General features: G+C 46.9%; 2 protein-coding genes across 7 annotated transcripts in view; both read right to left on the bottom strand.

Annotated features, from left to right (window-relative positions):
• Positions 1–25,395, bottom strand: part of LOC135225586 (acid sphingomyelinase-like phosphodiesterase 3b) — a 40,184-nt gene extending 14,789 nt beyond the window's left edge. Inside the window, exons 1-5 of one of the 5 annotated variants that reach the window (XM_064264868.1) lie at positions 25,265–25,395; positions 15,350–15,579; positions 7,240–7,453; positions 5,662–5,809; positions 4,558–4,698 (exon numbers count right to left, since the gene is read on the bottom strand). In XM_064264868.1, the coding sequence (XP_064120938.1) occupies positions 4,558–4,698; positions 5,662–5,809; positions 7,240–7,453; positions 15,350–15,464 (618 nt within the window). In that variant the 5' untranslated portion in view covers positions 15,465–15,579; positions 25,265–25,395. Of the gene's footprint in view, positions 1–4,557; positions 4,699–5,661; positions 5,810–7,239; positions 7,454–15,349; positions 15,580–25,032; positions 25,192–25,259 lie in introns of those variants that run through there. The other 4 variants (XM_064264894.1, XM_064264877.1, XM_064264885.1 and 1 more) reach the window with 4 other exon arrangements.
• The window catches only part of LOC135225612 (elongation factor-like GTPase 1), a 145,040-nt gene that overhangs the window by 97,708 nt on the left and 19,973 nt on the right, over positions 1–27,359 (bottom strand). The window lies entirely within an intron of this gene.

Here is a 27,359-nt window from a genome sequence, read left to right as displayed (position 1 = left end):
AGAAGTTGCTCTCTTCTGCTCAACAGGTCCGCACCCACGTTCTTCTCTCCTTGTATAAACCTGGTGAGTTATCACGACCCTTTCCTCTTCCGCCCAAAGCAGAATTTCTTTTGCCAGATCGTAAGGGGAAAAGAATGAGTTTCCCCCTTGTTTCCGGATGTATGCCAGAGCCGTGGTGTTGTCCGAGTGACCTGCACTGTCTTGTTTCGAATCAACTCTCTGAAGTGCTTCAAAGCCAAGAAAATTGCCATCAGTTCCTTCCTGTTTATGTGCCACTTCGTTTCGACCTTGCTCCAAAGTCCCGACACCTCTTGAGGGCCTAATGTCGCTCCCCAAACCCGCGTCCGACGCGTCGGAAAACAAGACGAGGTCTGGGTTCTTCTGCTGAAGTGACATCCCTCTTGCTAACCTGCCTGGAGTTAGCCACCAACTTAATTCCTCCTTTACTTCGGCCCGGAATTAGAAACTGGAAGGAATCCGGTTGCAATTTTCTTGGCCATGAATCCTTCAGGAAAAACTGAAGAGGTCTCATGTGCAGTCTTCCTAAAGAAATGAACCTCTCTAGCGAAGAGAGTGTGCCCAGTAGACTCATCCACGCTCTTGTCAGAGCATCGGTCTTTCTTTAGAAAGTCCGCACCTTCCGAATGCATGGGCTTGCCTTTCGGGGGACGGGAAAAGCCCGAAAAGTCACTGCCGATATCTGAATCCCCAAATAAACTATCTGTTGTGGGGCTCCAATTGAGACTTTCCCATATTCACTACTAGACCTAGGTCTTTTGCCAAGTCCAATGTTTGACTCAAGTCCTCCAGACATTGACTTCTTGATTGGGATCTTATCAACCAGTCGTCCAGATAAAAAGACACTCTGATCCCTCTTAAATGTAACCATCTCGCCACATTGGACATCATCCTCGTGAACACTTGAGGGGCTGTGCAAAGGCCGAAGCATAGGGCCTTGAACTGAAAGACCCTGTCCTGAATCACAAACCTTAGATACTTCCTGCTTCCTGGATGAATCGGAATATGAAAGTATGCGTCTTGTAAGTCCAGAGTCGCCATCCAGTCCCTGGACGTACCGCTGCCAGTACTGAATCGTTCGTCTCCATAGTGAACTTGGTCTTTTCTACGAAAAGATTCAGTTGACTTACGTCCAGCACTGGCCTCCAACCTCCCGAGGACTTTGCAACCAGGAACAAACGGTTGTAAAATCCCGGAGATTCGTTGATCCAGAACAGGTTCTATGGCTCCTTTCCTCTAGCATGGAAGCTACTTGCTCCCACAGAGCCGCTTTCTTCTCTAAATCGTTGTAATTTGCCCCGCCCGAGGCTCTCGAAGATGTTGCGAGAGGAGGTCTTTTCAAAGAAAGGAATCTTGTACCCTTCCGAGCTACATTGACAGCCCAGGGATCTGCCTTCATATCCTGCCAAACTTCCCAAAAACCTTGAAGTCTGGCTCCCACTGTCGTCTGGAGGACTGAGTTCTCATTCTTAGAGGGGGTCTTGGCTCCTCTTTTAGCGGGTACTCTCTTACCCCTAAAGGCGGGTCGAGCGAATTTTTCTTCCTCGAAGGGCGTTTTGCGACGGCCTAGTATCCTTTGGAGTCTTCTTCACCAACTTGGTTGGTAAGAACTTTTTAACTGAAGAAGAAAGAAGATCTTGAGTGGCTTTCTGCGAAAGGAGAGAGCTATATCCCTAATCACCTCTGAAGAAACAGCTGTTTCAAAAGAGGAGAGAACAGTAACTCCGATTTCTGAGAGTTAGAAACTCCTTTTGAAGCGAACGAACACAAACAGCAATCTCTTTCTTAAGTACTCCTTGCTGTGATAACGAAGCCAGTTCATTCGTTCCGTCTCTCAGAGCCTTATCCATGCAGGACAAAATGCTCTTAGCTGTTTCTAAGTCCTGCGAATCCTCTTCTTCTAGGGAGTTCGCTAGCGCTCCCAAGGACCAATCCAAGAAATTGAAGACTTCGAAAGTCCTAAAAATCCCTTTAAACAGATGGTCAAATTCTGAAGACGTCCACCAGACCTTGGCAGACTGTAACGCCTGTCTGCGTGAGCTGTCTACTATACTGGAGAAGTCCCCCTGGGAGGAGGCAGGTACTCCCAGGCCTAGACTTTCTCCAGTAGCGTACCATACTCCTGATTTAGAAGCCAACTTAGCTGGAGGAAAAACAAAGAGTATTTTCCCGCTTCTTTCTTAACTCCTTCATCCAGTCATTCACCCGTTGGGGAAGGGCCTTCTTTGCCGAAATCGACATTGTCATTTTAAGGAAAGAGGACTTCTTTGGAGTCCTAGTCTTGGAAAACTGTGATAAGGGGGATAATGGAGCTGTCGGTTTAAATTCCCCCTCAAAAACAGCCATAAGCCGTGAAGTCAGAACCTTATAATCTGAAGAAGGTTCCGTATTCTTTTCTTCAATTACTTCCAATTCTTCTTCTGCTGAAGAAATGTCTTGTAAATCCTCGTCGTATTGACGCTTCGTTGAAGGAATAGAGTCCTGCCGCCTGCGTCCTGCGGCTACCGAGGCGTCGGCGTCCTGCCGCCTCTCGATGTCCTGCCGCCTGCGTCCTGCGGCTACCGAGGCGTCGGCGTCCTGCCGCCTCTCGATGTCCTGCCGCCTGCGTCCTGCGTCCATCGCTTCCTGCCGCCTGCGTCCTGCGTCCACCATTGTTCCCGCGTCCTGACGTTTGCGTCCTGCTTCTTCCGAAACTATTTTCCTCCTAGCGCCAGTGCGCCCTGCGTCCTCGGCGAACGCGTCCTTGTCTTCCCTTTTAGAAGACTTAATGGGAAGGAAATCGTCCTTACGCCTCGAAGATGCTTGTTCAGGAGCATCCCAAGACTTCACCAGCACTGCCAACTTGGACTGCATTTCCCGTAAGAAATGCTTCGTACCATCCTCCTGAATGGTAGACGACGAAGGGTGAGGATTACGAGTGGGACTGCGACCTAACGGAGAGCGATCTTGTACTCTACCCGACGGAGAAATACGAGGGGAGGATACATGAGAAGATGGAGGGGATTCTCCCATGGAAATACCATGCGAGAAAGACGGACGTATCACAGTGCGTCCTGCGTCCTCTCTAGTACGAAAAATCCTTTTCCTCTTGATCGGCACTGCGTCCCCGTCTTCCGAGGATGACAACACCTCAGGACTACTCCAAGCCTCACTATCTTGCACCTGCCTCTCGAGAGCAGTTGATGTCCTAAACGTCCTCTTGAGTGGGCGAGACACCACTGCATATCGACGTTCTCGCTCGGAAGTCGAACCTTCCGAGGACGCACACTTCCCAGTTACGCCTTTTCTGCGGCGAACTGTAACAGCCTGGGAACTTGCAACAGGACTGTTCGAAGGGACGCCTGACCGTGACAAAACCTCTCTCGCCTCCCTTCGACTGTCGACATGCCTTCTCCCTTGGGTCTGGGAGCTTGACAGAGGTCTAGGTCTAGGAGCACGAGAGAGACGATCAGACGCCCCTCCACTACACTTTCACTGACATCGAAAGCACTAACTCTATCTGTAAGTCGCTGTATCTGGTCGCCCATGGACGCAAGGGCAGCGAACACTTTCACAATATTTGTATCGTTCGTCTCCTCCGATACAGCAGCGGGCGCAGGAGATACCTGGGGAGAAGGAACTACCAATTCTACATTAGAAGGAGCTGGAGAGGAAATACATTCACTCCTTTTACTCGAAGAATTTGACTTCTCACTACGAGAAACAGATCTCCTTACACGATCTTTCTCAAGCCTCTCAACATATTTCATAAAGACCTTCCATTCCTTCTCTGACAAATTCTCACATTCAATGCATCTGTTCTCCCAAGTACACACATTCTCCCTACACTTCTTACAAACTGTATGAGGGTCGACCGAAGCTTTCGGCAATCTTACCTTACACCCCTCTTTTACACACACTCTAAACATACTTCCAGTATCAGACATCTTTAAAGAGGAATCCAAAGCGAATGCCAAGCTAACGTTTCCGAGTACAATACCAAAATCCAAGATCAGTCAGCAACGAGAATGAAAATTCTAGCAGGGAACCACCAACAATGTTGCCGGTTCGGCTGGCAGAGAAAATCTGGCCCAATTGGGAACGGTTCCTAGCACTAGCGCCACGGTAACGGGGTGGTGGTTGCCTGAACTACTAAGAGGTTACTAGCGTTTGCCGCGAGTTTTGAAAATTTCTGCCAGGTGGAACAGAGAATATAGCTATATATATACCTGCCAGGTAAGTGTCATACATTAAAACTTCTCCTATTTAGCATATATGACATGGTCCACCTAGTTAGTGAAATTTATAATCTGTATTAAAATAGCCACCCTCATTTGTTAAAACTAATTACATACTAGTATAGAGAACAAGCCAAAAACCCATCAGGATGGAAGAGATTAGGAGGACTGACAGCATCAAAGAACTAAAACCGTTTTACAACCACTAAGGTAATATGTAATTAAAGTGCAGTATGTATTACAAAGTAGCATTATCAAATATAAAAACACTGTAAAAGAAGGACACTGAGAGCAAACATTAAGAAATAAAACGAGTACTCACTGTCACATTGCTTGGTAGACTGTACTCATAGAAGCCTCCCTTCTCGAAATCATCTTGAGCATCCTCTGGTAAAACAAGAGACCATCCACCCTTTGTGAGATACTGGCCATAAAATTCTTCCCCAGCAATTGGAAAATCATCCTGTAATTAATAAACAGTGTAGCTTTGAGCCTTGCAACAATGCCAACAGCATAGTTTGCAATATGTCTTAAAAGACACAGTATGCAGTGCCCTCTAGAGAGAGGTTATGATGAAAGATGAAGGGTTTGGTAATGGATCTGTAATTGTATTTGAAAAGTATATCTGCACTGATACCATTTATAAACATGATTGATTATGGCTGTAGTAAATACCAAACATATTAAGAGTAAAAAAAATTTTCTATTTACAACTCAATGTCTCCCGTAGCATGAATAACAGTGATCAGTGTATGGGACTCGATATCACAGATGTGTTAAGCCTGTAAGTAACAGTTTCATCACTTTTAAAAGTTACAACTTACACAAAAAAAGTGTGCTAAGATTTTCATGAAATTATGTTTTAGGTTGACAAGAATCAGGCACGAGTGACAAACATTTCTCATTTAGACAGCTTGGTAACCCTGTAGTACAAGTCAGACCTGATCAAATGGCAGCAAGCTGAAGATCACAAAATTAATTTTTTTTATTGTAAGTTACAACCATACATTAATGTTGCAAACAAAAAACATTTTCAAGATTAAACTTCAATACTTGCCTCAACACTTGTCCCTTGCACCTACAAAAACTGGTGCTGGACTTTGTAAACATTATGAGACACTTATTTAAATATGTTTCATCAAATACTATTACTGAATAGGTCAAGGTGTAGTTTCATTTGAAAGTGACCTTCTGAATAGTGTTGTACAGTTACAAGAACTGCTGTACCTGCATTTATCAACGAAGGGGATATATTCTTGAATAAAATTCTATTCCCTGAAGAGCTTTTATAAATTGAGCATATACGTAATTTGTTCCTTTAAATGCCTTGTTAGTTTAAGACCTGGAAGACCTGATAAAAAATGGTTGACAAAAGAATTAAAAAGAAATTCCCATGTTGCAATACATTATTCCAAGACTGTCATACCTTTGGGAAAGCATCATGATTTCCAAGCACAGGTAAAATTGGTACATGTTCACTGAATGAAGTTCGTAGCTCTGTTGTGATGTTGTTTACAGTACGGAATATTGTGGAAAAATCAGGTTCTGGGTCATCAACATGTGGAACATTATCCCTGTAAAAAAAAAATCATTAATATAATATGTATAAGTGTATAAGCTAAGAAAGCACACAAATATTCAAATAATATCAGCCATAAAATTTCTTTCTGCCTTAAATGTAAAATCAATAAACTTTAGGTGACATGCCTGTGAATGCCTCACAGACCTGAAAGATGTGAAATTTTGATATATCCACAGCATTTACAAATAATTTAGTACTTCTTTAATACTTGTAGTATGTATTAGTGTGAGGATTTTCAGTAAATGTACCTAAAACACTGCACTCTAAGGCATAAAGTTGCGAGATAATAAACGCAAATGCAACTTGTCAGTAAAATTCCCTTCAGCCCAGTTGCACTGCTCTCTAATAAAAGATTCTGCTATTTATCAGATAATAATAATACTAACCTAATTTGCCTTGCTTCTGATCAGTTCCTTTTAGTTTATGAAAGAAAATTTTACTGTACGTATTTTCAAACTTTCATGAAATTCACATTTTATGGCAGATGTTTTATGTAATGCTTGAAATCCACTAACCTATTTTTCAAGGTGCTGTTTTCCCCAGTGTTAAAATTCAGTCACAGAATTTTGCAATCCCCTGGTTGGATTCTATAATACTACTGTATTGCCTGTGCTTTATTTACTCATGAAGTTTTCATAACCTCATTTTAAAGGCCCATAATATTATATGTATTATCAAGAATCTATTTTGTACTCTGCACAAAACTGAATTACAATAATAAATACTCATTCAGCTTTAGGAGATATGTAATCCCTTAGGTGTTACTTTGTTAAGTACAAACATAATAGTATTAACTTGTGAGCAACTGGCAGTCACCATATTTTCCTCTACTACATTGTTGAAAAAGTATATGAAGGTTTCATTATAGGAGTGTAGAATTTCATGTTTGCATTATTTTCTGTTTTTAAGAAGATCTTGTTTGTTCTAAATTACAGTCGACCCCCGCTATTTGCAGGTATTTTGATAGTTTCATCATAAAAAGTGCATTTAGTCCCAAAAATTATATGAAAATACAGCATTCTGTGAATATTTCTCAATGAAAAATACTGCAAATAAGCAAATTTTCTGCAAATAATGGATATATACAGTCAACAGAAAAATCCGCGAATAGGTGAGTCTGCAAATCATGAGTTCACGAATGGAGGTCGACTATAATGCAGAACAAACAAGATCCTAATTAAAAAAACAGGCAAAATAATGCAAACATCATTCAAATTCTAAACTGCTATAATGAAAGTTTCATATTGTGCATCAAATTCCACAGAGCAAGAATATTTGTTCTTTGCCTTTCTTGGCATTCCAAGAAATAACTTCACTGACGCTCAAAATTTGGAGCTTTATTTTATGCAAACAATATGGCTTTCAGATAATGTAAGTAAACAGTTACATCATTCCCTCCTTATGTGTACTGCAAGTACTCACCCTGTCCATAAAATGAAATCTGGAGTGCTTTCAATTTTTCGCATTGTTTGGATGGCATTTCTCACTAATGGCCAAGGAGAGTCACAGAGGTAATTTCCAAATTTTCCATTAATTTTTCCAGAAGAAGAGTACTCTTTGTGACACATTTTCCTCTCATCACCATCAGTGCTATATTGCTGATCCCAATGAATGTCGGTTATCTGCCAAAACACCCCTGCGAAAGATAGAGAGAGAAGAGAGGACAAAATTAGGAGGTCAGTTTGAATTCCTGTCATAAAAGTTTAGTTTTAGCCCTATATCTGATCAGATAACAACATTCATTACAAAAATTTTGTTTAATTCAGCTTATCCACTGAACCTAGATACAGTACAGTATAGAGTTTTCAGGTACTGAAGAGTTACATTAATCTGAAAAATGTGAAGTGTGAATATGTTATTGTTAGTATACAATAAGGTTTTGTACATACTTACCTGGCAGATATATACTTAGCTATACGTCTCTGACGTCACGACAGAATTCAAAACTCGCGGCACACGCGACAGGTAGGTCAGGTGATCTACCTTACCCGCCGCTGGGTGGGCGGCTGTAAGAACCAATCTCCCTTTCCAGCCAGAATTTTTTCCTTCACCTTGTCTCCTGAGGGGAGGCTGGGCGGGCCATCAATCGTATATATCTGCCAGGTAAGTATGTACAAAACCTTATTGTATACTAACAATAACATTTTTGTACATGAACTTTCCTGTCAGATATATACTTAGCTGATTGACACCCTTGGTGGAGGGAAAGAGACAGCAATATAAATATGGAAAAAAGGGGAAAAACAACACTAGTTGTAGGATGTAAATACAACCTTGGTTCTTACCTGTTTAGGCAGAAGACTTCGTAGTTACTGTCTATGAGTCTGCGTTGCCTTAAGAGCTTCAGCGAGGGCGTGACCTACAGCTGACAGACTCTTTGGGTCTATCAAAGGGATTTGGTTATCCGCTTACTTGATAGAATCCGAGCAGGATCTGTCAACGGGGATTCGCCCACTTATATGACAGAACCTAACCACTATCATTGCAAGGAGCTCAAACATAAACCGATCACCTAACCAATCTAATCATTGTTAGACTACGAAATGAAAAACATGCCTACCCGCATGTTCTTTCAAACAACCAAAAACTTACAACCTAACAAGGGGAAAAATATATACTACAAAGGATATGTCTCAGCTCCCTGCCCCAGCACCGAATCCGCCGATACGTACGGGCCTAACCCGAAGCACGTTTCATACGTAATTTTGACGTCTCTCAGATAGTGGTTTGCAAAGACTGAGTTGCAACGCCAGAATGTTGCCTTCATAATATTACTCAGGGATATGTTTTTGTTAAAAGTCAATGACGTGGCAATAGCTCTTACATCATGAGCTTTGACCTTAAGAACTTTGAATTGACTTTCATCACATATCGCATGCGCTTCTTTCACCAGGCTTCTGATAAAGAAAGAAAGCGCATTCTTCGAAAGAGTCCTCCTTGGATCTCTTACAGAGCACCAAAGGTTGACATCATTGCCCTTAAGTTTTTTCTTTCTCTGTAGATAGAACTTTAAACTTCGTACTGGGCAAAGCGACCTCTCTGCTTCCTCACCTACTAATGCAGACAAGCCTTGGACTGCAAAGCTCCTAGGCCAAGGATTTGAGGGGTTCTCGTTCTTAGCCAAGAACGAAGGAAGGAACGAACAGATAGCTGCATCTCCTCTGAATCCCACATTTCCTTCTAGTGCATGGAGTTCACTAACCCTCTTTGCGGAAGCCAATGCCATGAGAAAAATCGTCTTCTTCGTGAGGTCTCTAAACGAGGCAGACTGAGGCGGTTCGAACTTATTGGACCTCAGGTAACGTAGCACTACATCCAGATTCCAACTCGGAATCCCTGGAGAAACCTTCTTGGATGTTTCAAACGATCTTATTAGATCATGAAGGTCCTTATCCTTCTGAAATGTTTACAAGTTTCTGTGCCTAAACACTGCAGATAGCATGCTACGATAGCCTTTAATGGTTGATACCGCCAATCCACTTTCTTCCCTAAGGAAAAGTAAGAAGTCAGCTATTTGGGTCACAGAGGTACTGGAAGAGGAAAAGTGATGGTTCCTACACCATCGCCGAAAGACGTCCCACTTCGATTGGTAGACTCTAAGGGTAGAAGGCCTTCTTGCTGCTGCGATAGCCGTTGCAACTCTTGCAGAAAAGCCTCTCGTTCTGACCAAACTTTTGACAGTCTGAAGCCAGTCAGATCTAGAGCGGGGAGGTTTTTTGTGATACCTCTCGAAGTGGGGTTGTCTGAGCAGATCGATCCTCTGTGGTAATGTTTCTTTCTGGAAGATCCACTACCATTCCAGTACCTCTGTGAACCATACTGTGCGGCCAGAACGGGGCTACCAGCGTCATCCTTGCTGCCTCCGATTCTGCAAATTTCTTTAGAGGTCTCCCAGTATCTTGAAGGAGGCAAAAACATACATGTCTAGACCCTTCCAATCTAGTAGAAACGCGTCTATCGACACTGCCCTCGGGTCCGATATCGGAGAGCAGTAGTTGGCTATCCTCGCATTCTTGGCTGTGGCGAAGAGGTCTATAAGAGGCTTGCCCCAAAGCTTCCACAGGTCCTGGCAAACATCCTCGTGAAGAGTCCACTCTGCAGGCAGGACTTGATCTTTCCTGCTTAGGAGGTCTGCTCTGACGTTCTTTTCTCCCTGTACGAACCTGGTAAGAAGACAAATCCTCCTTTGCTCTGCCCAAAGCAGAAGTTCTTTTGCTGTCTCGTACAGGGAGAAAGAGTGAGTCCCCCCCTGCTTCCTGATGTAAGCCAGGGCCGTGGTGTTGTCCGAGTTGATCTGTACTGCTGAAGCTAGGACGTGGGGCTCGAAAGCTTTCAAAGCTAGCCAAACCCGCCATCAGCTCCTTCTTGTTGATGTGTCAGGTCACCTGTTCCTTCTTCCAGGTGCCTGACACTTCTCTTGAGCCGAGTGTTGCTCCCAACCTGTTTCCGAGGCGTCGGAATACAACACTTGGTTGGGGTTCGGAATGTGAAGGGACATCCCTTCTGCAAACCTGAGAGGGTTGGCCCACCAAGAGAGGTCCTTCTTGATCTCCCTTGAGATCTCGAAGGAGAACTCTAGGTTTTGCGACCGACACCTCCAGTTTCGATGTAGAAAGAACTGGAGAGGTCTGAGGTGCAACCTTCCTAGAGAAAGGAATTGCTCCAACGAGGAGAGTGTCCCCAACAAACTCATCCACTCCCTCGCTGTGCATACTTCTTTCTCTAGGAAGGCTTTGACTTTCTCTGACCCTCGGGCTATCCTTTCTGGAGACGGAAAAGCCCGAAAATCCAGAGAAGCCATCCGAATCCCCAGATAGATACGATCTTGACTGGGGATCAACTGAGACTTTTGAAAGTTCACCAAAAGTCCCAGAGAACTTGCCATGAAAAGGGTCTTTTGTAGGTCCTCCAAACATCTTTTCTGCGACTTGGCTCTGATTAGCCAGTCGTCCAAGTAAAGGGACACTCTGACTCCCTCCAAATGTAGCCATCTTGCTACATTTTTTCATTAGGCCTTGTGAAGACCTGAGGGGCTGTTGAAAGGCCGAAGCCAACAAAGCCCTGAACTGGAATATCCTTCCTCCCATCATGAACCTGAGGTATTTCTTGAAGAAGGATGGATAGGCACAGGAAGTAAGCGTCCTGAAGATCTAGGGACACCATCCAGTCCCCTGGCCGAAGGGCCGCCAACACTGAGGATGTCGTCTCCATGGCGAACTTCCTCTTTTCTACAAAGAAATTCAGGGCACTTACATCCAGAACCGGTCTCCATCCTCCTGAGGCTTTTGGAACTAGAAAGAGGCGGTTGTAAAAGCCCGCTGAGCAAGGGTCGCTCACTAGCTCTATAGCCTCTTTCTCGAACATTTGTTCCACTGCTTGTGTTAAAGCAAGGCTCATGATGGGATCCCTGTACCTGGCCACCAACTCCCTCGGAGTCGTTGTCAACGGTGGTCTTTCCGTAAAGGAATCAGATATCCTTTCCGGATAATCGAGAGGGACCAGTTGTCCGCGCCTCTCTTGCACAGGCTTCCGAGAATCTTAGAAAGCCTGGGCACCTACTGTTGTTTGGAGGACTACTTCCCTACTTCTTCTTAGCTCTGGCAGAGCGTGAGAAGGATCTACCTCTCTTGAAAGGTCTATTACCTCTCGAGGTAGAGGCTCTAGAAGGAGGGCCCCTCGAAAGGGCTCCTGTCTAGCTGGAGTCTCCTTCTTCGTCTTCGTCTGGAAGGAGGTCCTAGGCTTCCGTGCCGACTGCGCGAGCATGTCCTGAGTCGCCTTCGCAGAGATAGATCCTGAGATGTCCTGTATTATCTTCTTCGAAATACAGAGGCGAGAGCTGCGAATACAGAAGAGAGGCTCTTGGGCATGCGAAACAGACTTAGTCAGAAAAGAGCAGAAGACTGATCTCTTCTTAAGGATCCCTGCTCCAAACAGTGAGGCTATTTTGCTCGATCCATCTCTAACTGCTTTATCAATGCACGTTAGGACACTGTTGAGATCTTCTGGCGAAATAGCATCCGGGTTCTGAGTCTTCTTAGCCAAGACCCCCAAAGACCAGTCAAGGAAGTTGAAGACTTCAGACTCTAAACATTTTCCGTTCAGCAGCCGGGGTTGGTCAAGCTTAGTTTCATAGCCCAGGTAGTCTTAGCAGAACAAAAGAGGCCGAGCGTCGTGCTGCATCTACCAGAGAAGAGAAGTCCGCATCCGCCGATGAAGGAAGACCCAGGCCTAGGGGTTCTCCAGACTCGTCCACCACCCCAGTCTGCCCGTAAGCTTGGAAGGAGGGAAAGAAAACACGTCTTCCCTTTCTCTTCCTTAGAAAGCAGCCAATCACCAAACCTCTCAAAGCCTTCTTCATTGAGATGGTTGGCTTCATCCTCACACAAGAGGAAACTTTCGTCTTCTTCGAAGTCGAGAATAAAGAGAGAGGAGACGGAGGAGCGACAGGAGTAAGGGAGTCTCCAAACTCTTGAAGAAGGAGATCTGTAAGGATCTTATAGGACGAAACTGACGAGTCCTTCACCAAATCCTCTTCTGAAGGTTCAACTTCATCCACTGAAGAACCCTCCGCTTCTTTACGAGGGCAGTTAGCCTTCTCTAAAGAATGCGTCTGTCTATAGAGTGTCTAGCAGCAGACTGGCGCCTATCAGGGGAAGCCAAAGTTTCTGGAGAGCTCCTCTCGAATGAGTCCTTCCTACTCTGATGAGTGCGTGCTCTTTGATCCTTAATCCTACTCCTAGAATCCCGGCTTCCAAAGGGGAGCGCCTGCTAGGAGAGGAGAGCCTACTATGCTCAAGGCGCTTCACAGGATCCATGCGCCTGTTCAAAGGAGAGCGGCTGCAGGCGAGCTGCGCCTACCATGAGGCGAACGCCTACTAGGCTCTTGGCGCCTACTTACAGGAGAGCGAAGCCCTGGAGAAGGTCGCCTACTAGGTGACCGGCGTCGTACCATGCTCCACAAACTTCGATCCAGACTTGTGTGTCTCTTCAAAAGGTAGTCTCCCAGAAGAGACATATCTTTCAGGCTCTACACGCCTGTCCTGAACAGAGCGGCTAAAAGGAGAGCCGCGCCTATCAGGAGAAAGCGCCTATCCTCCGCACGCGCTTGGGAGCGGGAGAGCGTCTACTTGGGGAGTAGCGCCTACTAGGCTCAAGGCGCCTAACAAAAGGCGAGATCCTGTCTCTTGACGAATCCATCAAAGAGTAGGCTCTCTTATCCGGAGAATGAAGGATCTTCGGAAATGAGCGAGAAGACGAGGCTGTACGCCTGTCTTTAGACGAGCGCCTACTAGGCGCTAGATCCCTTCCTACTGGAGAGATGTAGTCACCAGGAGAAAGCTTCTTGGGCGATTGACGCCTGGAAGACGACAAGCGTCTGCCGAGGAAGAGCGCCTCCTTCCATCCGCTGATACAGGAGAGAGAACCGACTCTGACTGAGACGGTAACACAGGCGAAGGAATCCTAGACTTCTTGACAGGGAGAGAGACGTCTTTCCGACGTGTTCCTCCTGCCAAGGAGCCCGCCAGCGCCGAAATCTGCGCTTGCAGTCCAGCAAGAATTCGAGCTGGAGATCTTGCAAAATCCTCCACCGGAGAAGAGGCTCGAAGCCTACTATGAGGCGAGAACTCCTGCTCCATCCTGGGTTTCTTGATCTCTACTTCCGGCTCTTCTGGAAAAACTTCCGGGCTGGAAGGAAAGGCGCCAGGAGCCTTCCAGGCTCTCTTCAGCGGTCGCGAAGAATCCGAGGCGCTCCATCCTCTTCTAGGCGAAGGTGAGGAAGAAGAAGAGAAGCATTGGCGCAATACCTCCTTCTACGCGCGAACAAGGGCAGCCTGGGTACGAACATCAGGATCTACCGAGGGGACGCCTGATCGGGGGTTCAGTTCTCCCTAACCTTCCTGCGGCTGTTGACTTTCCTCCTCCACTGGGACTGGGAGTCTGGAAGAGGTCTAGGCCTGGAAGCATTAAGGAGCCGATCAGACGCACCCTCCACTGCACTGGGGTCACTGCACAATTCACCTTCACTACTCTTACCTTGCAACGAACGAATCTTCTTTTCCATGCTAAGGATCGTGGCTCTCATGGTTGCCACTTCCGTAGTCGTATCCTTAGGTTCGATGCAGGGCGCAGGAGCTGAAACTGGAGAAGGTTCTAATGCTACAACAGGATTTTCTTCTACCTCGCTAATACGAGACTTACTAGAACTCCTAGACGAAGCCTTTCTCACCCTGTCTTTCTCTAGCTTCCTCAAGTAGGAAAGAAAGAGCCTTCATTTCACCCTCATCCAACTTCACACAATCATTACATGGGTTAACAAAAGAACATTCTTTCCCTCTACATTTAAAGCAAACTGTGTGAGGATCTACCGTAGCTTTCGGTAGTCTCACCTTGCATTCATCCATGGAGCACACCCTAAACATAGAAGATTTCTTAACCTCTAACTCAGACATCTCGAAATCAAAGAAAAATCCAAATCAATATCCAAAAACAATCCACAAATGCGTATGCCAAGCCAACAAGATCAGGTACTTCACCGAAAGTCAGTCCAAATAAATCCACGGCAACGAGAATCGAATAAAGCTGTCAGGAGGTAACAACCACAGGTGTAGTCGTCACCGGCGACAGAAAAATTCTGGCTGGAAAGGGAGATTGGTTCTTACAGCCGCCACCCAGCGGCGGGTAAGGTAGATCACCTGACCTACCTGTCGCGTGTGCCGCGAGTTTTGAATTCTGTCGTGACGTCAGAGACGTATAGCTAAGTATATATCTGACAGGAAAGTTCATGTACAAAATCATTATAGTATGTACTGTGATGAGTTTCCAAGTTGTGGTTTGTCACAGGATTGTATTAAGCTTTAACTAGGAATAAAGTACCATGAAGAAACTAATTCAAAACATAGATATTTTCATAAGTACGTACTACCGAATTCAGGATACGATAAGTTTTCACAGAATGAAAAACACAAGAAATTAACAGTTATGGGTGTATCTTCCATGTATGGAACCAATAGCTAATAACTGACATTAATTCTGGATGTGGAGAATGACTAAAAGCATTTCTACTGAAGATTAATTGTACATAATTCATTGGTATGGTTTTCAAGCACCTACATAATCTGTAGCTTCTAATGTGACTGGTAACATTTTCAATTTGCTTGTAAGATTACTTAATATGACTGTCAGAGAGGGTAGAAAATTCAATACGTCCAGTAAGTACTAATCTATAACAAGACAGCACAAAAGTAAAGCACATATCTGTACGTTTTCAACCAAAGCATAAAAAAGCTTAAATTTTTAATCATATTACCGGTAGACATCACAAATGTACTTTCTGTGTTGATCATAACACAAGATAACTCTGGTTGCCTTAACCATTGTAAAACACAACAAACAACCTGATATGAATCTGAAGATAAATATGAGTGAAATAAACCACGAAAATAGGAAATTTCATATTCACTATTGTATGAAAAAATAAAATAAGGTAGCTTATGCTTCACTAAAATCATTCTCAGCTACCAAATACCCTTACCTTTATACTGACTGTGGCTTATTTCCGAAATGTTTTTATCTCCTTGAATGGGCGATGATGAAGGATATGGAGCAGCCACTATCAAATCAATTACTGTCACCAATAAGAATATCATGGTTAAATGGGTTCCTATCAGTATGTGCTAACTTGAACTGCTTCAGCCTCCTGTCTTATAGTCTTTCTCCAAATCTTTCACTTTTAGCACCTCTTAATGAATTCCTGTCGCTCCTCTGAAAAAAAATGAATTATCAGTAATCCTATCTTATTTCATTTTTCATGTGTCAACATACAAAAAGTATGTTGACACTTATGTGTGTGTGTGTGGTTGTGGAGAAATTAGCACAGTTGTAAAAGGTCTGCTCATTGATAGTATGTACTGTACTGTACAGTACATATATTATAGGCACAGGATATTGGTACGGCAGCCGTATCCCTGATTGCGATAGATATTGGTAAGGCAGTGAATTGCGCATGCGTCAATTTCAGACTTCCTGCCGTACAAATAACAGTGTAGAGGGGGTATGTCAGATTCTGTCATGGTGCCGTATTGCGCTATTGACTTGCTGTAGGTACGGCAGTTTGCTAATCATGCAGCAGTTGCCGTACACTGTTGCTAAGAGCTATACAGTGGACCCCCCGTATTCGCGTTCTCCGGATTCGTGGACTCACACATTCGCGGATTTCTCTCAGGAACATTTCCCTGCATTATTCGCGGAAAATTTGTGCATTCGCGGTATTTTTCTATGAGAAATATCCACAAATTCCTGGTTTTTGTTATCAATTTCATCATAAAATGACAATTTGTCCAAAATTGCATTTTTCCTAACTATACAAACCTGAGGTCCCTTTACAATAGGAAGGTACTAGCGGCAGCTGGATAGGTCGTAAGCTTCGAACAAGGGTTCAGTAGTTAACTGCTTGTCCGACAGACGCGCGCGCGCGACTGGGGAGGTAAACAAATCACTTTTGCTTTTGGCCCAAGCAAAAACTGCAGAGTGAGGGGTGGCATGAGGTGGGGCTATGTGTAAAAGGACCTCGGTTTGTATAGTTAGGAAAAATGCAATTTTGGACAAATTGTCATTTGTTCCGACACGGCATACAAACCTTCGGTCCTTTTACAATAGAAGAACTCACTTCTTGGTGGGTGGAATCTGAGTCTTTTGTGAACAGACTGTGTTCGCCAACCTTGGAAGCCTCCCTGGTCGTAAGAGCGAGGGAGGGATCCAAGCCTCTGTCCGATTGATCGGGTGTGCACCGCAGGATCAATGGTCAGACCTCTGGACCGAGTACTAAGAGAGAGGCATGCGTATCTCTTCGTACCAGCAATGTAAGAACTTGTTCCTGTACAGGAGCAAATATAAAGTCATGGGTTTGACTCGTTGTAAGGCATCCACTTCACCCCCCTTGTAGAAGGAAACGGGTGGATGGATATTCGATCCTATCCCCTTAGTGAAAGGATAGGGATGGGGTCTCTGTCATATAGCTCACCTGCATCTCGTCCTCATCCAGCGTAGTGACGACCATGGACCCTCTGCCCACAGGTAGAGGGGAAGGAAAAGATGGGAAGAGAGAGCCAGTCACTCACTCACTCACACATCCATCCACACAGTCACACCAGGACTCGATGCTGTTCAGGCCTGCGAGGGTCTGGGTTAGCTACACAACTTGTTGAGCAGCCACCACGGGTCCCAAGGAAAATGTATCCAGGGACCTGTGGGCAATATCCCGAAGGTAGAAGGACGTAAAGGTAGTCTGGTTAGACCAGACCCCTGCCTTCAGGACCTGCGCCACGGAGAAGTTCTTACGGAACGCCAACGACGGGGCAATACTTCTGACTTCGTGAGCTCTCGGACGGGACGTACGGATGTCGTCACTACCATCAGCCTCATACGCCCTCCTGATGACCTCACGCAGCCAGAAAGAAAGAGTGTTCTTGGATACTTCTTTCTTGGTGACCCCGGTGCTAACGAAGAGGCGTCGACACTCAGGCCTGAGGTGTCGAGTTCTCTTCAGATAGCGCCGTAGCGCCCTCACAGGACAAAGCAGCATCTCATCCGCATCATTATCGGTGAAGTCCAATAGGGAGGGAATCGTGAATGACTCGAACCTGTCGTCAGGGATCGACGGGTTCTGAGTCTTCGCAACGAAGTTCGGGACGAAATCGAGCGTCACAGATCCCCATCCCCTGGAGTGTCGTACATCATAGGAAAGACCATGAAGTTCCCCTACTCTCTTCGCCGATGCCAGGGCCAGCAAGAAGAGGGTCTTGAGGGTCAGATCCCTGTCTGACGACTCTCGGAGTGGCTCGAACGGCGTTCGAGTCAGACTCCTAAGGACGAGAGTCACATCCCACGCAGGGGGCCTGAGTTCCCTGGGTGGGCAAGACCTTTCGAAGCTCCTCATAAGCAAGGAGATCTCGAACGAGTTCGAGATGTCCAATCCCCTCAGTTTCAGGACGAGCGCCAAGGCGGCTCTGTATCCTTTGACTGTGGGGACTGAGAGGAGCTCTCTCGGCGAAGAAACACGAGGAAATCCGCTACCTGCTGAAGAGTGGCTCTGAGAGGAGATAGACCCCGTCTACGACACCAACCACAGAAGACGGCCCACTTCCCCTGGTACACAGCTGCAGAGGACTGACGGACGTTTCCAGCCATCTCTGTTGCTGCGCTACGAGAAAAGCCTCTCGTTCGCAAGAGATGGTGGATAACAGCCAGCCGTGAAGACGTAGAGACTGGACTGCTCGGTGGTACCGCTCGACGTGTGGCTGGGCGAGAAGGTTGTGCCAAGGGGGAATCTCTCTCGGTTCTCCTGCGAGAAGAGCCAGCAGGTCCGGATACCAAATGGCCTGTGGCCATTTGGAGCCACCAGGATCATCCTGAGATTCGGGTGACCAGTGCTCGACTGATCACCTTGCGAATCAGGCTGAACGGGGGAAAGGCATAGGCGAAGAGGTTGTCCCACGGGTGTTGAAGAGCGTCCTCTGCAGCTGCCCATGGTCCGGCACGGCCGAGAAGAACACCTGGAGCTTCCTGTTGTGCCGGGTGGCGAACAGATCCACGACTGGTCGCCCCACAGGTCGAAGAGCCTTTCCGCCACGTCCTGGTGTAGAGACCATTCGGTCCCTATCACCTGATCCCGACGGCTGAGCGTGTTGCTACTACATTCCTCTTCCCTGGAATGTAGCGTGCCGACAGCTCTATTGAGTGTGCCTCGGCCCACTCGTGCACCTGCCGAGTCAACTGGTACAACGGGAGAGACACTAGTCCCCCCTGTTTGTTGACGTAGGCCACCACCGTGGTGTTGTCGCACATCAACACCACTGAGTGTTCCCATCAAGCGGCTCCTGGCGAATCCTTGGAGAGCGAGGAAACGCTGGCCTTTGGAGTTTCGTTCCAGTACATTGATGTGAAGGTGCTTGTCGTTCTCGTCCCACACTCCTGAAGTCAGCAACTCCTCCAGGTGTGCGCCCCATCCCTCGGTCGATGCGTCTGAGAACAGCTGCATGTCCGGGGGGGGGAGTGCGCAGGGGCACTCCTCTTAAGAGGTTCCTGTCGTCCAGCCACCAGGCTAGGTCCTGCCTCACCTCCTGTGTCAGTGAACAGGCTGGAAAGCTTGGGGGATCCGTCGCCTGTGACCAACCCTCCACCCCTTTAGTCTCCACTGAAGAGACCGCAGGTGAAGACGCCCGTGAGGGACTAACTTCTCGAGTGACGACAGGTGTCCGATCACGACTTGCCATCTCTGAGCCGCCTGTTCCTGCCGAGACAGGAACTGGTTGGCTGCCTCCCTGAATCTGCTGATCCGCGAGTCTGCGGGAAAGACTCGCCCTGCTACCGTGTCGATCAGCATACCCAGGTACTTCATCCTCTGCTTGGGCTCGAGATCGGACTTTTCGAAGTTCACAACGATCCCCAGATCGCGACAGAACTCGAGCAGTCGATCCCTGTCCCGTAGCAACTGCGAGCGGGAGCTCGCCAGGACTAACCAATCGTCGAGATACCTCATCAGACGTATCCCGTGCGAATGGGCCCAAGCAGACACCAGAGTGAACACTCGCGTGAACACCTGTGGGGCGGTTGAGAGACCGAAGCAAAGTGCCCTGAACTGGTACACCGTCCCGTCGAGGATGAAGCGGAGGTACTTTCTGGAGGACTGATGAATGGGTATTTGGAAATACGCATCCTTCAAGTCCACTGAAAGCATGAAATCGTTTCTCCCTGATGGAGTCGAGCACTGAGCGTGCCGTCTCCATCGTGAACCGGGTCTGGCGCAACAAAAAACCGGTTCAGGGGAGGGGAGGAGATCTATCACCGGGCGCCAGCCTCCGTAGACTTTCCACCAGGAAGAGTCGACTGTAAAAGCCCGGTGACTGATCCGTGACGATTTCTACAGCTCTCTTGCTCAGCATGGTCTTGACCTCCTGTCTCAGTGCTACGTCCTTCGATGACCCTGGAACGTACGACTGCTGTTGGACCGGGTTGGAGGTGAGGGTGGCCGAGAATCGAAGGGTAATAGATATCCTTCCCGAAGGATATCTACAATCCAGGTCTCGGCGCCGTAGCGCTGCCAAGTTGCCCAATGGCTGGCCAGGCACCCCCCCACTTCCGGCAGCAGGTGAGGGGGAACGCCGTCCCTAGCGTTCCCCCCCTTCTTCGACTTCTTCCCAGAGCCTCCACGGGAGGAGGAGGGCTGGGAGGAGGGCTGGTTACGGCCCCCCTTGCCAGAAGTCGAAGAAGACAGAGTCATTCCCCGGGGCTTCGACGCAGCAACCGTCTTAGCCGCCGAGGAAGCGCTAGCCGAGCTCTTAGACTTGGCCGCAGTCCGAGGCTGCCCAGAAGCCTTCGAGACTGCCTGGTGAACCAGACGGTCACTGTCGTCAGTGCGCCGTCTGTCCACCGCAGCGTCCACCATCTCTCCTGGGAAGAGAGACGTGGAACTCCGTAGAGGTCCGTTTCGAAGTCCCAACGCCGCTTCACGCCCGGCCGCCCTGGAAACCCGAGTAAGGACAGCGTCCCTTCGTCGGAGAAACCAGGTTGCCCACAGGTTCACCGTCTGGTGGGCAAGGAAGGAGATGGCTCTTCCTCCAGACTGGCACAGTCTCCTGAAGGCCGAGCATCTTCGGGAGATTAAATTCCCCCGGAGTTGGCTGCGACCTTAGATACTGTGAGGGCCACAGATCTAGCCAGGAGACGGCCTGGAAAGCTGCCATGGCGGTAGATTCCAGGCCCGAGTGCCTTCTTGCTGCGAGAACCACAGGTTCTCGGACAGGAGCTGCTGCAGAGACACACCCGGAGTCAGCCTGGCTAACTCCGGGTTCACCTGTTTGGGCGGCATCGGGTCTTCCGATGGCACGTAAAACCGCCGCTGTCGTAGCAGAGGAGGTGGAAGCAGCTTGCTCGACCTGCCATACTTGAGCGAACCGTCTTGTCCGGAGACAAGCGATTCAACCTGGTCCAGCACTGAGTCCGCAAGCTCCGACCGCGGCAAACCCACCGTCGGTCTGGTTCCCTCTTCGGGCCCCAGAACGACTCGAGCCGGGACGTGGGCTCGGATGGTGGGAGCGGCGATCCTTCCCCGAGGTCGTTGTGCTGACGAATCAGCGCAATAACCTCGGCAAAGTTCCTCTGGATCTCAGGAGTGACTGCATCCTGTGGAGTTGGACCGTCCAGTCCCTCGAACAGGAGCACCTCCCGAGACCCTCCTCCCTCAAGGAGAGGAGCAGCGACAGCCCCCTCTCGGTCTCCTCCAACCACCTGTGCGTACGACCTGGCTGGTCCGAGAACCGAGCCTGGTGTGTACGACGCGGTGGCGGGATCCTGAGAGGGCGCACCCCTCACGATCACCTCCTCAATACCTCGCCCCTCCCGTATAACCTGAGGAGGTTGAAGGTATGGGAGAGGAAGACCTGACGCTCTCTCCTCGCTCGCTGGTCGAACCAGCGGGTTTGGAGGACTGCAGGCGATCGCCAACCCGCGGTGGCGATCGAGCTGCAGACCTAGTCTCGCCGTCTCGCTGTGGAGAACGGCTGGACCGAGAACAGCGGCCCCCCGGTCTCGTGTGTCAGAGGAGCTGGTGCTGGTCGCCGTACCCGATCGCTCTCTGTGAGAGCGACGGTCAGGCGACCGGCGAGCTCTACTGTCACGGTGAGATCGGTGCGTATCCTCACGGTGCGTCAGTTTCGCTGGTACCAGCCGTGGCTGGTGCCGGCGAACGGGGGGACCTCTTCCCAGCCTCAGCCCGTGGCCGGTCATGACCGTCACGCCGCCAGCCGGGTAGCCAGCTGCTCGCCGCGAGAGCGAGAGCTGGCCTGGTGAGAGTCGCGTGAGCGGCTGTCACCAGTCTTTCCGCTCCGTGCCGTGAACCTGACGCTGAGCGGACTCAGAGGTCTGGTTCCTGGCTGCACGGTCGCTGGTAGGCGACCGTACACTCGGTACCCTCTCGCGAACGAGTGGCCGAGCCGGACCCTGCTGCTGTGGCCGAACACTGACAGCAGGTGAGGAAGTGCCGGTGTTAGCCGGCACCCCCTCTGGTCCCCGTAGTCTTCTTCCTTGCGGGAGAAGAGACGGGTCCTGCTCCCGAAGGAGCAGGGCGACCAGCGGAAGAACCCCCCGTCTCACCAGAGCGAGACGGGCCCTTAGAAGTTCCCGAAGGAGACTTCTTAGGGGGGGGGGAGGCGACCTTCTTCTTCTTCGGCGGGGGAGCCTTAGAAGAAGAAGGGGAAGAGGCGGCAGACGACGACGACGACGAAGAAGACGATGAGACGACGACGACACCTCCTCTTCTTCTTCTTCTTCGTCAACCTCCTCAGGACCGACGTCAGATCTGTCATCCAGGACGGAGCCGGGGCTGCTGTTGCCGAAGCAACAGGGCCCGGACGTACCGTCCGAACAGACCAGCATCGGAGCAGCGGCGCCAGGAACAGGAACAACATCAGCAGTGCGAGCATCACAGGAACGGCAGACGAGACAGCAGGAGCAGGTACAGGTACAGCAGCGGTGGTCACGGCAGGTACGGCAGACTGTGTGGGCGGTACGGTGGTCGAACAGCGGCACAGACATCCTAGGTACCGGGTGGGAGGTCCAGGGCGAGCTCTTCGGACACACGAAGTCGGTCGCGGCAGCACGGCAAACCCAGGTGGTCGGCATCACACTCCCCCGAGTTACGGCGACTGGCCCCTGCACCGATGTAGGCGTGTCACAGAGGACCGCGTGCTGGGTGTACACCAGGTGAGGAGGTGAAGCGTAGCCAGGTGTTGTAAGGGTCGTGGTGGTGGTGGTCGAAGACCGTTGCATGGGTGACCGCCACAGCGCAGCGAGATGGTAGAGCAGCCCCTGGACACTCGGCACGCCCCTGCCAACCCCAACGATGCCCACACCTGTCCGAGGTCATCCTTCGCGGCAACCGCACTCCTGAGGAGGCGGAAAAGTCGGGTGATTAGGGGGATCCCTCTACCCGCTCGCCCGAAGACGAACGGATAGAGGACCCAGAGTACAACCTGGGACGTCAGGGTATCTAGAGCCCTCCTCCACACTCGACAAGTCAGGGGAAGAGAAGGACCTAGACAACCCCCCCCGAAGGGGAAGGCGCGAGACATGGAAGTTGAGCGGGCGGCAGGAAAGAAGACGAAGTTGTCCGTCACCCAAAGGAGTCGCGGGAGAGCTTTCCGACGACTCCTTTGCAGGCCTTCGTTTCTTCCTGCCCTCATACAAAGTCCACTGCGCCTCCGACCAATCATTACACACATCACAGGGCTCGGCTCGGGTGCATTCGCGCCCCCGACACCGAGGCATAAAATATGAGGGTCAATCTCCGGGAACGATCTGAACTTCCCGCATTTACGCCCTTCGATACCCAGGGCAAAGTCTCCGTGGGGTAGCGAGGCGAGGAGATTCCATCATAATAACTAATTGAGGTAGCAATTAATATGAAAAAAGAGAATAATTGTACTTACAATAACTCTTTCACACACAATTCAAAAACCAAATACTTAGAAAGAAACGACGAGAAGCGGGCAGAGAGCGCGAAACAAACAGTCCATCCCACCGCGAGGCCGAAAGCAAAAGTGATTTGTTTACCTCCCAGTCGCGCGCGCGCGTCTGTCTGGACAAGCAGTTAACTACCGAACCCCTTGTTCGAAAGCTTACGACCTATCCAGCTGCCGCTAGTACCTTCCTATTGTAAAAGGACCGAAGGTTTGTATGCCGTGTCGGAACAATGCACTTTTTGTGAAAAAACTATTAAAAAAACCAATTATGAAAATTTTCAGTGGTTTTTCTTAAGTTTTAACTAACAAAATAGGCTGTTTTTAGCGTTTTTATAGGGGTTCCAAACATTAGCGGATTCTAACTATTCGCGGGGGGTCTGGTACGCATCCCCCACGAATACGGGGGGGACCACTGTAGGTACGCACTAGAAGATCAGCGACAGTAGTAATAATAGTCGAACTGAATTGTTTCACTGAACATGTTCAATTCAAAATGTCAAAGTGAAGCACCATACTGTCATAACCAAAGTACCAAAACATTTTGACAGTAAATGAAAATATAAAAAAATCACAATAATACTTAACACATACTTAGATTTTGACTATACTATAGATGAAAAATACAACTAAACTAATCTATCTGCGTACTTAAAATCTTTAAATCTCCTCTGAACCGCGTAATCAGTTTTTGCCGAAAAACAGATGTTTTCAGGTTTCAGCGAGCTGAAAAAAGCAATACATAGACGTCTACGAAGAGTCAAACTCCCAGAAATTGTATATCCGTAGGTCACGAATGATCGAATCGGTCCTGAAAAGGGCTCCGAAGAGGAGATTCAAAACAGACTTGAAGTACACAGAAATCGTGCTCTTCTGTATTCATGGTAGTAAGGAAAACTACCAAAGTCGATCCTCTGGTAAACGGCCTAATCAATTGTAAGTAATCATCCAAATCAGGTCTATATTAACAGCATGTTTCCCATATTGGATGCACTACTGACTGCTGCAACCTTACTAGCTAAGCTTCAAATCTTCTTTGAATCTCCTCTTCGGGGCTCTTTTCAGGGCCGATTCGATTGTTTGTGACCTACGGATATACAATTTCTGGAAGTTTGACTCTTCATAGATGTCTACACTAGGCTATTGCCATTTTCAGCTTGTTGAAACCTGATAACATCTGTTTTTCAGCAAAAACTAGATCGTCATTTTCTTGCTGTCACTGATATGCCAGAGGCGGTAAACAAGGGTTCGCGATGCGCAATTCACAGCCGTACCAATATCTATAGCAATCAGGGATACGGCTGCCGTACCAATATCCAGTTCATATATTATATTACCCAGCACAGGTGGGCATTATATTACTTAAGTATTCTTTGCAGTGCCTCTTAGGCTCGCCAGCTGTCAACTGCTTTTTGCCTTTTAAATTTAATTACCTAGGTACCTAGCCTAGATCTCTTCCCATACACCTGTCCAACATCTTGATCTCCCTTGAACAATATCTGCCTCTAGATTTAAAATAAATCGTTTAAAGATACCCATCTCGTCTTAGGCTAGCCTTAGGTATATAAAATAGGTAATTGACTGTGGTCACTAACCTACCGGTACCCTACTTCGCAACAACATCTCTCATAAAATTCTATACTAACATTTAACTCCCATTTAATTTTCCTCCTACTTGTGACAAGTCACTGTCTAGGCTTACATGCATCTTACAGAATCCTACCGATGAAGGGTTTAAATAGGATATGCTATACAGGTAGATGGTAAGATTACCGTGCTGTGTCCCCCGTCCGAAAGATCACTCGCTTAGATCAGCTGTTTTTTATGACAGCATCTGAGGACGGCACTGTGCCAATAAAACTCATTAAATATTTAAAAATTAAAGAACACAAATTTAAGAGTAATTATGGTAATAATAACGACATTTACATCACCTGTTAAGGAGTTTCAGCAAGTAAGCTTGAGCACAGAAGGCATTGGCATCAGTGACTTTGCAATTGCGATGTTTACATTAATCCTTATCAACATCATTGGTTCATCCACAGAGTTGATGGATCATTCAAAATTAATATATTTAATAAAACAATGAAAATTAACAATTTCCTAATATATATATATATATATATATATATATATATATATATATATATATATATATATATATATATATATTAGGAAATTGTTAATTTTCATTGTTATCATTTCGTTTATTGTGGTTTTCGTTTTCTTCTAATTACATGAAGTCATAAGTTCTTTGCAGATTCCTTTCATGACGTCTCGAACGTGCTTCATTGATGGGATGGATGTCCTATTTCTGTCAGACAGACCTGAGCTGATCGTCTATTAGGGGATTAGGGGAAAAGAGAGAGAGAAAAAAATGGATGGAAAGTATAAAAAGGGAGAGTAATACAGGAGGTTCAATGGAACCTTGTAAAATTTTTGTTTCTACACAGGGGCGGCATTCCCCTAAATCCACTACTGTCCACACACATTATATGCTTTTAGGCTAGACATCATTTGTATTGAATGGCATGAAATGTGAAGACGTGCGAGTTCGAAACCAGTCCTACACCATATCCAAGATTTTGTATAAGAATCTACGTGGTTGATTTATTTGCACTATATTCTAGAGGTGAGACTGTCACTGAGACATCGAATTCAGGCAGGATGGAATAGCTGTGACAAGAAGGTCCTCTGAAATTGAAGGAAAAGTTTCATAGGACGGTGGTCAGACCAGCAATGTTTTATGGAACAGAAACAGCAAGTATGAGGAAAACAGAGAAGAAGATGGATGTAGCAGAAATGAGAATGTTGAGATGGATGTCGGGAGTAACAAGGGAAGATAGGATTAGAAATGAGTATATAAGAGGATCGACAAAGGTAGTTGAAATATCGAAGAAAATACAGGAGGGAAGGCTTCGATGGCATGGACACCTGTTACGAAGTGGGGAACGTCATGTTGGAAGTCACGATGGAAATGGAAGTGCCGGGTAGAAAGAAGAAGGGAAGACCAAGAAAGGGATGGCGTGATTGTGTAGGGGAAGATATAGTATTAAAAGGTATAAATGAGAACGAGGCACAGAACAGAAATCGATGGAGACGACTCATTCACAACGGCGACCCCATAAAAATAGGTTTAAGCTAGGAAGAAGAAGAAGATTCTAGAAGAGTCTTAGCTAAAGACGGAGTGAAAGGGACACAGGTTATTTTATGCTTGTATTGGAAGATATAAAAGTTCAAGCTGTGTCAAAATTAACTAGGCCCAGTGAGATCAGATTGGCAATATTTGCAGTATAGGTACGTTGAAACAAAACATTGAATATTATAGTTATTTCGGTTTCATTTATTTTTTCTAAGTCATTCATTCACACTTGGTCACACACCAGGACTTTGTGTATATTAAGCTAGGGGAAATCCAATTCTTGTGTGGTATAGTAGGGTTAGATTTAAATCTGCTTGAAAATAGCTTTTCAGAATGGAGTCAAATAATAATAATAATAACAATAATATAATAATAATAATAATAATAATAATAATAATAATAATAATAACAATAATAATAATAATAATAATAATAATAATAATAATACAAAGTGAATTAGGAAGTGAGCGTAATGATTCGACATTTGATTAGCAAAAAATAAAAAATTTATGACAGTGTTCACTTAGTTGGGATTTGGTTTCAAACATCACAGCTAAACATACTGAAAGATATATGAGTATGTCAAACCTCTGCCAAATAAACTGGAAAGTGAAAGGTGGAAATTTGGAATTACGCATATGTGCTTCACAACACTACAAGATAAAAGAGAAACGGTCAGGTATCTGTTTTTTATTATCCAAATGAGGAAAATGAGATGTAGTGTCATACATGATCATAATAATGTTACCTACTTTACGTTAGCCCTTTAATGCATTTGCTGCTACTGCTGGAATTTTGTAAAGCGAGCATAAAAATATAGATGTTTTGTTAAAGAGGTATGCCCTCCACATGCTCAAAAAGAACTTACTACGTAAGAAGAAATTGAT

This window comes from Macrobrachium nipponense, chromosome 20 (genome assembly GCF_015104395.2).
Source record: "Macrobrachium nipponense isolate FS-2020 chromosome 20, ASM1510439v2, whole genome shotgun sequence".
Taxonomy (NCBI): Eukaryota; Metazoa; Arthropoda; class Malacostraca; order Decapoda; family Palaemonidae; genus Macrobrachium; species Macrobrachium nipponense.
Note: the sequence above shows the minus strand (reverse complement) of the source record. Positions and strands in the feature narration are given on the sequence as shown.